General features: G+C 44.9%; 1 protein-coding gene across 7 annotated transcripts in view; it reads left to right on the top strand.

Annotated features, from left to right (window-relative positions):
• Positions 1-16,112, top strand: part of FNDC3A (fibronectin type III domain containing 3A) — a 459,441-nt gene that overhangs the window by 286,380 nt on the left and 156,949 nt on the right. Inside the window, exon 1 of one of the 7 annotated variants that reach the window (XM_073613184.1) lies at positions 12,961-13,070. The exons of 5 other annotated variants lie outside the window; for them this stretch is intronic. In XM_073613184.1, the coding sequence (XP_073469285.1) occupies positions 13,064-13,070 (7 nt within the window). In that variant the 5' untranslated portion in view covers positions 12,961-13,063. Of the gene's footprint in view, positions 1-12,960; positions 13,071-13,187; positions 13,287-16,112 lie in introns of those variants that run through there. One more of the 7 variants, XM_073613182.1, reaches the window with a different exon arrangement.

Here is a 16,112-nt window from a genome sequence, read left to right as displayed (position 1 = left end):
TCCAAATATTGCGCAATACAGTCCGCCTTCTGAGAGGGCGTATGTCCTGCAAGTGTGGCTGGGAGTTGATAAAGTTGGGCATAATAATCGCGAAAAGCATCTGCAATTTTAGAGGATAGTACAGTTTGGGATCCCGATGGTGTTTGAATTTTATGGACATGTCTGGATGCGCGTTGCCGTTTCAGGGCCCTGGCCAGTAATTTGCCACATTTATTACCAAATTCATAGAATTTATGTGAGACGTATCGGAGTCTATCACGGGTTCGTTTTTCTAATAGGTCTGAGAGCTGTGCCCTGAGGGCTGTTAATTTCTTGTATAAAAGAGGGGTCAACTGCCGTTTGTGTTTGAGTTCAACTGTGCGCAATTGTGTCAGCAAGGATTGGAGTTCCCCACAGCGTGCTTTTTTGAGCCTAGCTCCTTGGGCAATAAATTCTCCTCTTATCACAGCTTTATGTCCCTCCCAAACATATGCCACCCCAGTTTCTCCCGTCGCGTTCTCTTTGAAATACATAGAAATCGCATCTGTCACCTGAGCTAGCGCTACTGCATCATCTAGCAGGTTTTCGTTCAGGCGCCAAGTCCATTGGCGAGCCTCTGAAGACAAAGGTGCCAGGGAGATGGAAATGGGTGCATGATCGGAAATCGTCATAGATCCGATTGACGTGCCAGAGAGCGATTCCAGAAGGTGTTGATCTACCAATAGAAGATCTATCCGCGTGTACACTTTATGTGTTGCAGAGTAGTAGCTGAAATCCTTTACAGTAGGATGTGTCACTCTCCAGCAGTCAATCAGATGACTAGCGTGTAAGGTTTTACGGAAGCGCTTAAGAAACGCAAAGGAGTGCGTAGAGTGGCCTGAAGAGGTGTCTAACTGCGGGTCGGGGCATACATTAAAGTCCCCTCCCACAATGAGACGCCCCTCGCGAAAATCGGAAAGGGAATCCAGGACCCTCTCCAAAAAGTCCAGCTGCCCAGAATTGGGAGCATATAGCGCTACAATTGTAAATTTTTGGTTGTATATAGTGCCTTTCAAAAAAACAAATCTGCCTTCAGGACCTACGCGGTGGTCAATGGTGATAAAGGGGCAGTTTTTATGGATCGCCACCGCGACTCCACCTGATTTAGATTTGGGTGAATTGCTGAGGAACCATTGATTGTATATGTGTGTGGGGAGGCGAGGGACTGAGTCAGCTCTGAAATGAGTTTCCTGTAATAATAAGATATGTGCACCAGATCTCTTTGTCTCAAGCCACAACTTACTGCGTTTGGATGGAGAACTCAGGCCCCGTACGTTGTATGACACGACTTTCAGATCAGCCATTGCTGGTTGTCAGTAGGGTCCCCCAAAGGGCGTGAAGAGGACGAGGAGAGAGCCACGGCGTATCACCCGGCAAATCTAAAGTGCTGATAAGAAAAACAAATGAGTATAACCCATGTAACAGACAGCCAACCCTTCCATAGACATCATCATGAAACATTAGGGAGAAAAACAATAATAAAAAAAAAGGAGGGGGGGAGAGCATTGGAAAAGAAATTAAGAACATCAAGAAAACAAAAAACGTAATAACCTGTAGGTATTTAATAACCTCTAGGTGCAACGGTGCAAAGATCGCTCGCCGGCCTAATGGCAACATAAAATGCAGGCGACCATCGCGTCGTGCACTTCCTTCTACAAGGAATGTAACTCTCATGAGTTTACCTATGGGGGGAAGGTGGAGAGTCACTAAACAGGAGCCCCAACTGAGGGGACCCACTCCTTCATGTGAGCACCTCTAAAAATCAGATGCATGTGAGAATTATCTGCAACAGCAAAAGTTGAACCAGCAGAATTTAGAACCAAAACACGGACATAGCACCAGTCCTGTAGGTAGAAGATTGAAGCCTCTAAAGTCGTTCCTCCGCCTCAACGTATAGCTGGGGAAGATGGAGGACCTTGCTCCGTTGCATCAGCTTGTCTGTTCCGGGGCTTGTTGCGTCTTCTGCGGCGGGCTTGCTGCCAAGGTTCCTGACGGGCTGGTAGTGGAACTTCAGAGGAAATGCGCCAATCAGGTATGTCCACAGGGGGGAGGCCAAGGCGTGAGAGGAAATGAGGAAGAGCTGACTTGTTCCGCAAAGTGATTTGTTGGCCATCTTTTGTGACGGAAAGGCTGAAGGGGAATCCCCAGCGGTATACCAAGTGTGCCTCCTGTAGGACTGCCAGCAGAGGCTTCAAGGCCCTGCGCTGCATCAGCGTGCGTCTGGATAAGTCCGGAAATAAGGACACTTGTGCTCCATCAAAATCCACATGGCGCATACCCCTGACATGAAACATGATGCGCTCCTTCACAGTATATTTATGCAGTTTACAGATAATGTCTCGTGGTTTGTCAGGGTCTTCTGAGGGAGGTCTAAGGGCCCTGTGTGCCCGATCGATCTCTATGTGGTCGGGAGCTTCTCTCCCAAGGATCTGGGTGAACAACCCCTGAAGGGAGGGGATTATGTCCCTAGGGCCTGTGGCCTCTGGCAGACCTCTAATACGAATGTTGACCCTGCGACTTCTATTCTCCACATCATCAAGTTGATCGAGCAAAGAGTCAATCCGTTGGTCCTGCATTTTACTGTGTGCTTGTAAAGCCTGTAGGGAAGGGTTAATGTCCTCCACTGTCGCCTCTAGGGCCTCCACCCTACCTCCTATGTGGGCAGTGTCAGCTTGTAAATCCTCAATGTCTTTTCTGAAGGCCTTCTCCATGCGGGCCATGAATCCTTCAAGGTCTGCCCAGGTAGGGAGGGCAAGGTAATGGGACCTGAGGTCGCCGTCATCTAGGGCTATGTGTGGGCCTCTGGGCCCTGAGGCCATGTGTTGGGAGAGTCCGGAGGTGGGGGAGGGAGAGGCGGCCGATCGGGCCGGGAAAGCGTGCAGCGGGGTATGATCATGGCTCTTCCCTGCATCTCTCCTACCCGGGCTACTGAACGGGCTTCCTCTGGAGTCTGGAGAGGATGGGATATGGGGGGATGCCGGTGGATGGTGCGGCGACATTGCTGGGGGTGCCGCGTGTGCGGCCTGAGAAGACTCACCCGGCGCCATCTTGGGTTCTGCTCCCGGCCGTCCTCCCCCACAGAAAAAGGCCTCAAGAGAGCTGGAACGAAGCCGTGGGGTTCTCCGGGGCTGCGGGGATGGCTTCCGCCGTGTCGGCATCGCACAGAGCCGGCGTCAGGGTCACTTTGTGCTGCTGCAGGAGCGATGTGTGGAGCGGGTCAGACGGAGCTCAGCTCACACACGTCCGCTCTGTTCCATGTCTCGGCCACGCCCAGTGATAACTTTTTTAACAGATGTTTTTGTTGATTGGGTGATATCGTGCAACAGATATCAATATGACGGTTTGTGGGTATTTATATCTCTCAGTAAATTTTTATAAGATGGTTTCTGTGCAATGTCTAATTCTGTCACCAATGTGTCTTGACATATGTGTACTATCTTTGTCCTATATTCCCAGTCATTCTTTTCTTGTCCTAAGACCCCTTTCGCACTGGAGGCGTTTTCCAGGCGCTTTAGCGCTAAAAATAGCACCTGAAAAGCCTCATTTGCAATCCCAATGTGAAAGCCCGAGTACTTTCACATTGGGGCGCTGCTCTGGCAGGAGGTCCAAAAAATTCCTGCAAGCAGCTTCTTTGAGGTACACTGCTCCTAAAGTGCTCCTGCCCATTGAAATCAATAGGCAGCGCCTGCAAAGCGCCTCGGCAGCGGTGCTTCGCGGGCGCCTTTATTTGGCCAAAAAGTGCCTCTGAAACGACAGTAAAGCGCCGCAAAAACTAGACTCCTGTGCGCATGCGCGGGAGTTACGTTATCACTGCTCAGCCATTCACAGGACTGGAGTCTTCTAACCCGGAAGAAAGACAAGGGGAAGATGGAAGCCCTGTTATTGGTGACCGTGCACCGATAAAGGGCTTTGCAGTAAGGCAAGTACTTCATAATGTGCTAGTATGCGGTGCATATTAGCAATTTATGCCATTGCCTTACAGGCAACGCTGTATCCTGGCCTAGGCCGACAAGGCCCAGGCCTAGGGCAGCACTTTGCAGGGGGGCAGCACGGAAAGAGTCCCCGCCGGCTTGCACTGTTAGTGTAGCTCCAGTCTTATGGGGTGGACTGGGCTGAGAGGTAGATTAGTCTAGCACCCCCATAAAGTGGCCGCACTGCTTCTGGCATTCTGCAACTGTGGGGGGGGGGGGGGGGGGGCACTTCTAATTTTGACTGTTCTATCATTCTGGACCACAAACCTTCCTCACTGTGCTATGTGTTCTGCTGCACCATTGGCATGGTTATATCTGCTTAGTCCTCTCCATAAAATTATCGGAAATTTGTGCTTAAAGTAGAACTATAGGCAACACTTTTTTTTTCATTTTGGATAGAGTAAGGGAGGGTTTCAGCCCCTGTCAGTTTGTTTTTTACCATCCCTGACCCATTGCAGATATTTCCCTTCACTTCCTGCCCCATAGCCAAACAGGAGGAAATCTATGCAAATTAAGGTAATCCATTGCCCCCTCCCCCCAGGCCCTCAGAACTAGTGTCCCCACTCGAAAATTTCAGGGCAGGTCTTAAACAGCAAGGGGTGTGGTCTTGACAGGAAGGGGTGGGTCATATTTAGTCAGTTTAGTCAGGCCTAGGGCAGCACAAAACCTAAATACACTACTGCTTACAGGGTTTTTTTTTTTTGTTTTTTTTTAAAGGTCGCGGTTTACTACTGCTTCAAGTCTCAGATCACATATATGTGAATTGGGTGTGTTTTGAACAACATTTGATTTGCATGACACGTGAACCAAACTGGCTTTCAATGGAGTCGGTTCACATATGTTCAGGGCCGCAGTCCATTTTTAAAGAGTCCTGTATGTTTTTTCAGTCCTATTCAGGTGCCATTTCAAGTACAAATTTGCACCTGAATCGGTGAACGAAACCAGACCGCACTCCTTTTAAAAATTGCACTGAAACTGCGGCCGGACAGATGTGAACTTATGTGGCTGTTAGTCGGCATGACCTTTTTTGGGCATGCCCCTTCAACAGAAAGAGAAACTTGGAGGCAGCAGAGTGATAGGCTATTGCTGCTGTCAGTCAAACTCCTGTGAGCAGGACCGGATTTCCCAATAGGCACTGTAGGCATGTGCCTACAGGTGCCCTTCCTATGTCCGTCTGTATGTGTATAATTTTTTTTTTTAAACCTTGGGCCCTGGCCGCCCCGTATGCCTTCCCCTTTGGGGAGCAGGGGGTTGGGATGATCATGTAGCAACATTGTTGTATGTCTAATATGTATATGTGTGTGTGTATGTGTGTATATATATATATATATATATATATATATATATTAATAAAGTGCATCATATTGCGGCAGTGGGGCATTATAATGCGCTACCATTTATATAATGGTGCATGCATTTGTGTTATGGCTGTGAGCTGCTACCTGCTGTGGTCTTGCTGCAGCACCAGGCACAGTGACATGACCACCCACCAATACTGTAAATGGGGGGGCGCTTCAGAATTCTCTGCCTATAGGCTCCTGAGATGTAGATCAAGCCCTAACAGTGAGGAGGGAGCAGGGGTCTAGCCTACCGGTCCTGTGTATTTCTATGGAGTGCACATGAACGAGTGTCTCCTTAGCGCTCGGCTTGCTAAGGAGGTACCTGGAGAAGGGAAGAATGAACAGTGCCAGCGGGGAACTGCCAGAAGAGGAGGCAAGAGATCTTTCTGTGCAGTATTGTTGCACAGAGTAGGTAAGTATACCATATATATCCTTTTTTTATCACTTTAATTACATTTTTGCATTACTGCTAAACAGAGTCCAGATTTTCTTTTGGCATGTAGAAGATCTAAACGAAGAAACTGATTGGTTGCTATGACTGATGCTCTGTACGCACGATCCGAAAATCGGACGAAAGGTCGTCCGTTTTTTTTTTTGTTTTTTTGCATGCTAGTTGTATATCGAACATGAAGAGCTCACTAAAGTTACAAAAATTCTCGTACGACAGAATGAAAATTCGGAAGCGATGTCATGTGTTGTAGTGTATTTGTATTGTATTTTCGAATGACAACTGTACTGATTAAATAAAAATCGTACTATCTGGTATCGTACGAGAATAATTTTCGTGCTTTTCCGCTCAGGTGAACTGTCGTGATCGGCTCTCGAAGGCCCTGTACTAATGATCTGATTAGCGTACGATCACTTCGAAAGCAGTATTTTTTCGTACGATTTTCGGATCGTGTGTACGGGCCTTGAGACATTATTTTTTTTTTTTCCCTCTCCACTATGAGTTCCCAAGCAAAACGAAATGCAAATGCTCCTTGTTCATTGCTGATAGTCCCTGGAATTGGCAGTGAAATGCAAATCTAGCCTTCCCTATCTGATTTGATTAATTCTGAAGTGATCCTTCTCACTGGCTGCATTCTGATCTTGTCAACCTAAAATACATCACAAAAGGAGCAGCATGGGTAGAAGGAAAAGTACTGTGACTATTCCTGGCAGCCAAGACTATTGATCCAGTGCAGTCTGTTAGCGTTGATTGGTTATGTGTCAACGTCAGCAGCAATCTCTATTGTTTCAGCAGGCTGTGGTCTTTGTATTTGATCCTGTCATTGCCTGCGTCAGTGATGCATATCATAGTCCGTGTGATGTCAAAGTGTGGGTGTTCATTTAGGGAGAGCCAGTTCACCTAATGTGCTGCTGTAAAAAGCCAGCCCCATTGCCTCTAAGGGAATAACAGGGAGTGATTCATCGCTGTTCACATTAGCCTGATGCTAAGTTTAGAACCATTCAGGACCGGCACATCCGCATGGATTAGTATCTCCGTTTGCTAAATTGAGGGTGCCAAAACTGCTTCGCTAAAAAAAAAAGAGGACAGAGGGACACAAACATACAGTAAAAACATTGCTGGGTATAGTAAACATTTCCTTACTAAATGTAAACATTTAAAGGTACATTTGAGTGAGAAATTATTAATAGACCATGAAATGCATAAAAGAACACAACCTTCTTTTGTCAGTAATATAGTTTTCCTAGCATAGCGGTTGTGCATCAACCCACTCCCATTATTTGTAATACAGTATAGTTCTTTTTAAACATACCACCTGTCTCCAAAATATAGTAAACCAGTCCGAATTCTCTTAGAGAACAAACATCGCTTTCCCAGTTTATGAAAGATTAAAGGGTGCAAAACAATGTTTTTTACTTTCTGCTGTAAAACATTAAAAAAAAAAATCAAATTTCTTCATAAATTTAGGCCAATATGTATTCTGCTACATATTTTTGGTAAAAGAAATCCCTATAAACTTAAATTGTTTGGTTTGCGCAAAAGTTTTAGCGTCAACAAACTATGGTGTACATATACTGGAATTTTAATTCAATATTTATTTTTTTTACTAGTAATGGCGATCAGCGACTTCTAGTGGAACTGTGATATTGCAGCGGACGATCCAACACTGACACTTTTGACGCTTTTTTGGGAACCAGTGACACTAATATAGTGATCGGTGCTAAAAATCTACACTGTCACTGTACTAATGACACTGGCTGGGAAGGGGTTAACATCTAGGGTGATCAAAAGGTTAAATGTGTGCCTGACCAGGGTTTTGGTGTACTGCTTTTACTAGGGGAAGAGATGGATTTTATTCCCTTCTTTGTGGGGAAAGAAAATTCATAACTTCCCTGCTGACAGGGCAGAGCTCTGCCTTGTTTACATAAGCAGGGCTCTGTCCTGTGTGTATTGCCGACAATCAGCAGGAGCCGGCGGTCATCCGTTGGCCGGGACCTGCTGATCGGGATCTGCTGTGTATATTCACAGCACAGCTGGATCGCCGCACCTAGCAGAGCTGCCTTGCTAATGTATATGTAAGTGATAAGGCAATCGGTTATAGTGATATTAAAGCGGGGTTCCACCCAAAAATGGAACTTTTCAATGGCGCTTTTCAGATTCCTCCCCCCCTCCACATTTGGCACCTTTCAGGGGGGAGGGGGGAGCAGATACCTGTCTAATACAGGTATTTTGCTCCCTCTTCCGGCCATAGATAGACGAGCCACCCGCGGGTATCTACGCCACTCCTGGCGCCTTCTCCATCCAAAAATATATTTCCAAAAAAAAAGTAATAATAATTTAAAATGAGGAGTTAATGTCACTAAGTGCAGCCAGGTTGTAGATCAGACCCTTTGATCAACTGCTTCAGTTGAAATAATTGTATAGAATGATCATATCCATGCAGGATATCTGCTGCATTGTACTTTAGGTGATCTCACAGCAGGGCTTGACAAATTTGCTTTGAGAATCTAGGAGCCAGCTAAAAAAATTAGGAGCCAGTTTGTGCACGTGTAACATGTATCGCAATCAGTTTTCATGCGTATGCGCCCCAATGCGTGCATTTATGTTTGTGCTTGTGCGTGGGGGCCTCAAAATTTTGGGTGCTTGGGTGTAACTTAATTTTTTTAAATTTAAAAAAAAAAAGTTTTTTACTTTTTTTTTTTTTTTTCCCATCGCATTGGGGACAAAAAGTCCCCTATGTGATATTTTGGTGACAGGTTCTCTTTAAAGAGACATGCAGGGTCTGAAAGACCTTGTATGTCTCCCTTGTGCACCACTAAGTGTAATGCAGTGCAGATCACTCTGCATTACCTTTTTTGCTGGCCGGCGAAACTGTCAATGGGGACCTGGAAGTCATACACGTCATACATGTTGCTTCCGGGTCAGGAACAAGATGGGGAGGGAGAGATCCTCTATACCCTGCAGTGCCCACTATGCTGAGCCTGCAGGTGGGCAAGCGGAGCCCGGGATAAATAGCGGGAAGGGGGGTGCACTTTGCCTGTGTATGGAAGCAGTCGGGCTGTAGCTGCAACTGATTGGTGAAGGGGGTTTCTACGATTAATGTTGGCAGGAGACAGCTGTTCCAAAAGGAGGCTGTGACACCGGGTGATAATGGCTAGGCGGGGGATCGCATACTAGCTCATTATGAAATACTTGCCTTAGATCGCCGCTGTTGCAGTGGTCCCCGTACCACCGCTGTGATCAGCGTCATGTCCCCTGGAGTTATTTCGGGGGGGTTAACGGGCTCCAGAGCTGTGATTGGCCGGAGCCGCGATGACGTCACTCCTGCGCATGCACGCGGGAGTCACCGGTCAAGGCATGGGCCCTTTAGAAACACCACGATCGTGCCCTTTCTTCAGTGTGCATGCACTGATGATGTCGGCGCAAGTGTATCTGGTAAATATCTCCTACACCGATATATCTAAGATATTTCCAGTACCTACAGGTAAGCCTTATTATAGGCTTACCTGTAGGTACAAATGGTGTAACAGGGTTTACAGCCACTTTAAAGCGGAACTACACCCAAAAGGGGGGAAGCTCTACTTGTCTGCCTCCCCCCTGCTACCTTTTTGGCACCTTTCGGGGAGAGCACATACCTGCTTTTGACAGGTACCCGTTCCTACTTCAGGGTGAGTTCACCGTGGCAAACTCGGCAGGAAGCTCGGTCTCCACCGCCGGGCCATCCACAAAGCACAGCGCGCTTTGCACATGTGCAGTAGGGTACCGGCTGTGAACCCACAAGGCTTCACTGACCGTTTCCTTAGTGGAGATGGAGGTGGCAGCACCTGAGAGCCAATTAAAAAATTGTCTTGGGTGAGGACAGCGCTGTATTCCTGGACAGGTAATTGTCCTAATATTAAAAGTCAGATGCTACAGTATTTGTAACTGCTGACTGTTAATTATTTCTGAAGGAGTCCGGAGCTCCCTCTTGGGTAAAAAAAAAAAAAAAACCTATTGTGCCACTGATCCCAGCATTTCCCAAGTCTTTTGTGTGCTTTTCTTTTCCAGACCATCATTTATCTCTATTCTACTTGTCCGAATTCTCTTTCCTTTGTTTCCTATTTTCAGGTGGTGGTTATGTTGCCTTGTAGGGTTCCATGGAGCATTACCATTTTTGTGTATGTTACTGCCCCAGAACTACAGCCAAATGCCCAGACACTGCATGAGCTGACACGCCCTGAAACCGAGGACTGCAGACCACGCCTCTGCTCCTCCTCCAAAGGAAAAGATTGACGGAAGCTCTCTAGGAGGAGGCTTGGGAGTTGGGAATAATGAGACGTAAAGCTGAAAAGGGCAACCATGTGACTTTGTGTGAAGTACTTTGTGCAGGCTCCCCAGCCAAAAGTTTGGGAAGTGGGGCTAAGCAAACTGTAGGCAGATCTGTAGGCGATTGTACAATCCGATTGTGGTGTGTATAGTGAGTCTTTGATTTTCTGATCTTTGCAGATGTTACCAACTAGTCTGAAGTCCAAGGGTCTCCTTGATTGGACACAGATTGATTGGATAGTTCCTTCCTATAGGTCCTCATATTACATAGTTTTTAGTAAATCTAAGGTTGATTGTACAGGGATTGTATGGTGAGCTTATTATAAGAATATATTATATTTAAAGAGGAGCATTTATTACTATTGTAACTCATTAAAAACAGAAAAGGAAAAAAATAAAAACAGAAAAGGTACGTCCCCCATTAACACCCAGATTTTAACAAATACATTGGATGTTCTGTATGACATTTGCTTTTACTGCATAAACATAAAGCACTTGCACAAGCAAGCACAGAGTCATTTAGAATTTTGATGACTGCAAACCTATGAGATTGTTGGCTTTGTGCTGATTGGGTCTGCGCAAACCTGACTTCATCCTAACAATGGTAAGGTGGGTGTAAACCTGATTCATGATATTTGACCTAAGCACATATATCTGTCGTGTTTTCTTATCTCTCTCCAAAGCCCTAAGTCCCCTGTGTTTCTGCTGCTCTGTTCCTCTGTTATCATCATGATAACTTTTGACAAGTTCTCGGACAGCTGAGCTAAAACCAGCCTGAAATTTGTGTTGGGGAGGTTGCTATAAATAGATTAGCAGAGAGCATGTCTATTCACAGCACAGCTCTGCACATTCTTTCCTTCCTCTGCCTATGTGGGGGGGGGGGCTTTCCCCCAATCAGCTGTCACAGTGTATGCCAAGAATCCACACCCAGTGCTAAAGAGTATAGCAAGCAGAAGACAGCAGATATACATGTAAAACTTATGTAGGGAGATTTGTTTCATCTCTGTGTATCATCTGAGGCTGTTCACTTCACTGGGTATATGTGAGGGTTTACATCCACTATAATTTAATGTTCTAGGTCCTTTTCACACCGATGTTCTGATGGGGTCTGCCTGTCCACTTTTTTAGGCGGATTCAATCAGAACTTCCATTCTTTTCTATGGAGCGGCGGTTGTAAACGGACATCTGTCTGTTTACACCCGCCTACATACAATCCGATCCCCTTCTGTCCATCGGATTGGATGGCAGTCGGGTGTAAACCGACCGTTTACATCCGGCCACCCATAGAAGAGAGCGGGCTGTGTCTGTAGTCGCTCTTCCATCCGCCTGTTCAGTGGGGATCTGTGGATCTCCTGCTGAGCAAGCAGATCGGAGCCACAGTCTGCCCCATGCGAAAAGGAGCCTTACACAAACCGATTATGTTTTTATTGGGTGTGTTGTGATGTTATTTGCTAATAGCAGATTTACGAAAACGACACTATTGTGTGGCCCTCTGTCGAACAGGCTTATTGGAAATTTTTTCTTAATCAGCAGCTGCAGGCAATGGGGTTGCAGCTGCTGATCAGTGTATTCTGAAAGGGGAGACTCGCTGCAGTCAGATTACATTGTTTGGCATGTGGATAGGGTAATCTGTTTTTTTTTTTGTTTTTTTTTTGTTTTTTTTAGCCCGCTTGGCTGAATGAAAAAAACATTCATCTATGGCCAGCATAAGTACTGTAGCTTGCACCTGGCTTAGCTCATTCTAAATTTGTTAAAGTAGAACTGAAGGCAAGATTAGAGTGGAGAGGTTTAGACTGCTAGTGAGGCCCCTTTCACACTGCTCTGTAGCATAATCGCGGTAAAAACGCATATGCAGTTTTACCGCGATATTGCTGTATCAGATGCATTCCCTGTGCATTTCTGTTGCATTTTTGAGCCTCCTGCATCTGTGAAAAATGGACATGTGACTTGAAAGCGCACCAAAAATGCAAATCGCAGGTGTGTTTTTACGGCGATTTCCATTCATTTCAATGGGAATCTGTGTGTTTTGGTGTGGTTTTCAAAATCTCACCAAAGATGCAGCATATGGGACTTTTCAAAACGCATCACACCCACAGCACAGTGGTGTGAAAAGTTCTATAGGATTTAAAGGGAAACCTTTTTCCTACGTTTTTCTTGCACTGTACAAACACAGGGAAAACGTATCACTGTGAAAGGGCCCCTAAGGTTTTTTTTTTGTTTGTTTGGTTTTTTTTTTTAGTTTTTTTTTTTTTTTTTGCTGTCTGTGTCCTCAATAAGGAGATTCACTCTCTCCATGTATCCTGGTGGCCCTTTTCACTGAAACTGGGACATCTTTAAATGGGGACACGAGCTGTGGTGACCCTGACGACTAGCAGGGGTTTCCCTCACTTTCTTTTGTGGCAATGGGACAGGAAATGAAGGTAAATCTCCCCAAGGGATCACAGATGGCAAAACCTGACACTCCTTTACTCTCTCCAAAATAAAGGAAAAAGATTTGTCTTCAGATTTGTTTTAAAACGACTTTAAAAGAAAAAAAAAATTTGGATTATTTTCCAACCTCAAATATGTTTTATTATTCATAATTGAGTGATTTCCTAAGTGATGTTACTATGTGGCGGATGTTTATTTTTCTAGAATAGGTAGGTAAATAAAGGAAAATCTGAATTATTGGCTCTACTACAAACTTTCTTTTATTTTATAGCTTCTTATTTTTATAGTTTTAATGTTTTTTGTTTGACTAATGTCAATGTGTAAATTGTCAGTAGCCTCCTCTATATAGGATTACTGTATAGAGTATATTCAGCTAGTAATGTGTTTTCCTGTACTGTACACACTCTACTCCTGTTCACCCTTCACAGTGTCATGTGACCTGGTCATGTGGTACACTGGCTCCCTTCCCTTTATTCAGCCTTGCCTGCTAGCGTGTGCCCTGCATTTCCTGGACCTGTGCTGTTTTGCTACAGCTGTTTACAGCTACAAACATGAGTGGTAAGGACAGAATGAGAATATTTAAATACACAAGTAATCTAGCAATCACATGTCTGAATGATCAGAAAACTACTGCATAGGCATAAAAACTGCTTGCTTCATTGCACAGCTTCCATATGTTAGCAGGGGTATGGAGCCCCTACCTTGTATGTATAGTATTTTCCTTTTGTGCTGGTGATCCTATAGGATGTCTGCACCTGTGGATGGGACTATCTGGTAAGTACAGGCAAGGTGCTTTGAAAATGCAGACACCAGCTGTTAGCGAATGATCAGTAGTCATCACCGGTGTAGGATTTGCTGCTGAGTGCTGCTTGCATTGTACTGATCTTCTGACTCACTCATCCGATTGCTGAATCACCCAGCCCTTCACTGATGTGCGCTTAAAGAGAAAAATGACATTGTTTCCATCTTGTCTGCAGTGCAGAGTTAACAAATCCAGCTAAATGTCAGGTCTCACCCCTGGGTGCTGCAAGGTAGCAGTTTAGCCGTCACCATGACAGATGCCATAACCCTTTCAGTGCTGTAGGGAGTTAGCCAGCCACTATTTCCTGTATATTCACTGCATATTCCGATTAGCACATGCTTTCCATGGTTTGTAATGTATTTATTTGAGATGTGTAATGTATTTTGGTGGTCACGTTTTTTTCATCTTCTGTCATTCATTATCATGATGATTTTTGTATACAGATTTGTACATTAACCTTGTACAGGATGTGTGTGTATAAAAGACAACCAGTCACTATACCTTTTCAGCTGCTGAGATAAAATCAGGTATCCATATAGTGACTGCATTGATTTACAGAGGAACACTAAAGCGTAATCCCTGTGCAGCAAACCGAGGCTAGCCATAAACTTTAAGCTGTGTATAAACACATAAATTATTTTTGTTTAACCAATGTGTGTGTGTGTGTGGAGCAACCTCCTGCTGCCACTTATGTATTCTGACAGCCACAGTTGGCCTCTGTCAAAATAACTGAACCGCAGCTGCATCTAAATGGATGCAGCTGCTGTTCAGTCAACAATTCTCCACTCCGCTCCTTAAAAATGTTCAAAGGATGCAAATTTCAACCAATTGTCCAACCTGCATACATAATCTAGTGACCCTCAGCAAAAGAAGAGCTGCAGAGTGGCACACAAACCCGCAAGCACAGCTTGGCTGAGCCTGCAGTATTGGCCGGATGGTACAACGGAAACTAGTGCCCTTGGGAGGAACATTCATAATCAGGGCACCCGAGAGTTGTAGGACCTGGGTCCCATAGACAGATCTTTACACCATCTAGCTAAAAGTGGCAACCGGCATGTCAGGGGTAGTTTCAGCAGGAAGAGCAGCCTGCATATGTAAAGCCCAAATATGTCTGTCCTCCTGTTTACGTATATTTAAAAGCATACACAGAAACAAGGTTTTAAAAAATGAAAGCCAAAGTTCAGCCAATTTTTTCGTATTGTTTTTCTGTATAGAGAGGGTTAGGAAAAGATCCAGTGTCAGATTTGTACTACTATCGGTAGCCCATTAGGGACAGTTCTTAGTTTCTGGTTCCAATACTCTGTCACTGCCCAGGAATGAGCATGCTGCAAATAAAGTCTGAGCAAAGTTTGAAACCTGTATCTGGATACATGTTCTGAAACGTCAACTCTGAAACTATTGAAGCCAATGGACCAGCATGACAGGCAGGCAACTTACATTTTCAAATGGAGAAAATGGTAATGGCAGCCTATATGTTCCTTTTCTGAAAGGTTTCCTTTAATCCCTCAGTCTCCCTCCTAAAATATGGTGGTATATTTTGTTCTATATCTGCTATGTGGGTGACATTCATACAGCTTGTGGAGACTGAAAACAAATTTACAGACTTCACTAATAACAAAGTTTGTTTTAATAAAATTATACTTTTTAGGGGAATTTTACAAAACCCGAAAGTTGTATTGTTTTTGGGTAGGGGGCATCTGATAAAATAAAAACATTTATCCATATGGTAGATTCTCCACCCCATGCAACTAAAAAGGGGTCTCGTAAAGTTTATTTCCTATCACAAGGAATGTAAACTTCCCTTGTGATAGAAATAAGGCATGACAAGTTCTCTTTTTGGAGACATCAGGGGTCTATAAGACCCCATATCTCTCCTCTACCCTGCAAAGCATTAGATCAAAAAGGAAAAAAAATGATCTCATGCTTTCCCCAAAAAAAAAGATAGTGTTTACATCTTTATAGTCATTACCTCGATTCCAGCCTCCTGAACCATAGAGATGGCCAGGGAACTTCCAGTCATGGGCCAGCTCTACGATAACCCAGCAGCACCGCTGGATCGAATGCCGGGCTCCCTGACTGCATGGGAGAGGCGCTGGTGGGCAGCCACCTGTAAAAGCAGTCCAGCTGCTAATTAGCCGCTATGATTGCTTTTAGATGAAAGAGCATTACCGCTGAAAAAAAAAATACTGGGGTTATGGCATACAACAGCAGCCATAACCTGGGTATAACCATTTGAAGCTAATCATGTACATGTGCGTGATTCGGCAGCAAGTAAGAGAATCTGAACTGTGGAGTCTATGTGCATAGTAGTCCATAATATGCAAGAAGAGGAGAAAGGACTAGTTACCAGTATAATATAATATATTAGGGCTTACCTATAGGTACTGCAAATATCTCCTAAACGTGCACTGTTTTTAGGAGAGCATTTCTGTATATGCAGCCGATGACATCATTGGCGCATACGCTTTGAAGGAACGGCCACCCGTGCCGTTTCTTCAGAGCCCTGTGCCATGACCGGTGGCACATGCGTGGGAGTGATGTCACGTGGCTCTGGCCAGTTACACAGCCGGAGTCCCCGGACCCGGAAGGAAGACTGGTGAAGATGGATACGTCCTCCAGCGGTGACAACGAGGGCTTCCATTGCAGGTAAGTTTCACATAATGTGCTAGTATACATTATACCTTTGCTTTGCAGGTCCGGAAAAAAAAAAAGGAAGCGCTTTACTTTACCTCTTTAAGGTCTTTTATAGATTCAGAGAGGCGAGTCATCAGGAAATAATTTTCAGGTTGCTTACATAC

This window comes from Aquarana catesbeiana, linkage group LG02 (genome assembly GCF_042186555.1).
Source record: "Aquarana catesbeiana isolate 2022-GZ linkage group LG02, ASM4218655v1, whole genome shotgun sequence".
Lineage (NCBI taxonomy): Eukaryota > Metazoa > Chordata > Amphibia > Anura > Ranidae > Aquarana > Aquarana catesbeiana.
The sequence above is the reverse complement of the archived record's forward strand: the minus strand, read 5'-3'. Positions and strand labels throughout refer to the sequence as shown.